The sequence below is a fragment of the Triticum dicoccoides genome, chromosome 7A, assembly GCF_002162155.2.
Source record: "Triticum dicoccoides isolate Atlit2015 ecotype Zavitan chromosome 7A, WEW_v2.0, whole genome shotgun sequence".
NCBI classification, from domain to species: Eukaryota; Viridiplantae; Streptophyta; class Magnoliopsida; order Poales; family Poaceae; genus Triticum; species Triticum dicoccoides.
In genome coordinates, this window is record NC_041392.1 from 135485997 (window position 1) to 135487659 (window position 1663).

Below are 1663 nucleotides of genomic sequence, written 5' to 3' on the forward strand. Positions count from 1 at the left end.
TCACCAACACTGCTCTGCCGCGCACCGAACCATAAAAAAGTGCCCGTACCGCCATTTTTGCCACCTCACCTACCGTTCGCTCCACCAATATCTGGCATCCACCGTTCCTCCACCACTCCATTACATAGTGCCGGCGATCGAGATTCCAGAGCCAACCCCCGGAGCGACGTCACGAGCAAGCCCACGGACGAATACGCGACGCCACCAGAAGAGCTCAGCTAGCTCGTCCCAATGGCGGCGACGGGCGGCTCGGACGACGAGGTGCACTTCGACTTCTTCCCGCTCGTCCGCCAGTACAAGAGCGGCCGCGTGGAGCGGTTCTTTAACTTCCCCCCGATCCCGGCCGGCGTCGACCCCGCCACGGGCGTCGTCTCCAAGGACGTCGTCATCGACCCGGCCAACGGCCTCTGGGCGCGCGTCTTCCTGCCGCCCGGCGCCGCCGGCAAGCTCCCCGTCGTCGTCTACTTCCACGGCGGCGCCTACGTCATCGGCTCGGCGTCCGACCCCATGACGCACAACTACCTCAACGGCCTCGTCGCCGCGGCCAACGTCCTCGCGGTGGCGCTCGAGTACCGCCTCGCGCCGGAGCACCCGCTCCCCGCGGCCTACAACGACTCCTGGGAGGGGCTCAAGTGGGTGGCGTCCCACGCCACGGCTGGCGCGGGCGCGGCAGACGGCGCAGAGCCGTTGCTGGTTGACCACGGCGACTTCTCCCGCGTGTTCCTGGCGGGCGGCAGCGCCGGGGGCACCATCGCGCACGTCATGGCCGTGCGCGCCGGCGAGCAGGGTGCCCTCCCAGGCGGGGTCGGCATCAAGGGGACTATCGTGGTGCACCCCTACTTCAGCGGCGCGGCGGAGATCGGCAAGGAGGCGACCACGGGGAAGGCGGAGAAGGCCAAGGCCGACGCCTTCTGGCGGTTCCTCTACCCGGGCTCGCCGGGGCTCGACGACCCGCTGTCCAACCCGTTCTCCGAGGCGGCCGGCGGCAGCGCGGCGCGCATCGCCGGCGACCGCGTGCTCGTCTGCGTCGCCGAGAAGGACGGCCTCCGGGACAGGGGCGTCTGGTACTACGAGAGCCTCAAGGCGAGCGGCTACGGCGGCGAGGTGGAGCTGCTCGAGTCCATGGACGAGGACCACGTCTTCTACTGCATGAAGCCGCGGTCCGAGAAAGCGATCGAGTTGCAGGAGCGCATCCTCAGCTTCCTCCGCAAGTGAGCGGCCGCGCGCGCCTGCAAAGGAAGTAAGTTTCCCGTGAATCCGTGATGGAATAATCTTATCGCCATTGATGTTCCTCTGTTTGAGCTTGAGAGATCCCCCTTTATTTCTTGTTCCTCGGTTATGGTCTCGCCGATGCAGCCGACCGATGTTTATCTCCTCAGTACCATGGCGAAGAAAGCTATAGTGGGTTTCTTGACAATTTGTGCTCAACTTGTTGTTTCAATCATCTTTCCTCTGAGGCCGAAAGCAATAAAGGTCTTTCATTTTTTTAATTCTATTTTATCTTGTGAAAAGTTATGGATCATGTTTGATGTTTTGAGGAGAAACCGTTATTAGCCTTGTAAGGGCATCTTCAACACCGACCCCAAACCGTTCGCGTATGTCTCGACTGCAGAAGCCATCCAACACGGTCCTGTATCGGTCCAGGGCAAGGTCCGGACATGTT

General features: G+C 62.6%; 1 protein-coding gene across 1 annotated transcript; it reads left to right on the top strand.

Moving 5' to 3' along the window:
- Nucleotides 1–1495, top strand: LOC119330462 (2-hydroxyisoflavanone dehydratase-like). Its single transcript, XM_037603567.1, has one exon. It carries the CDS (start codon nt 232–234, stop codon nt 1213–1215), a length of 984 nt encoding a protein of 327 aa, XP_037459464.1. The 5' UTR covers nt 1–231; the 3' UTR covers nt 1216–1495.
- Nucleotides 1496–1663: the final 168 nt, after the last annotated feature.

Coding starts and splice junctions, on each gene's coding strand:
- LOC119330462 (XM_037603567.1), top strand. CDS start 232: ATGGCGGCGACGGGCGGCTCGGACGACGAGGTGCACTTCGACTTCTTC.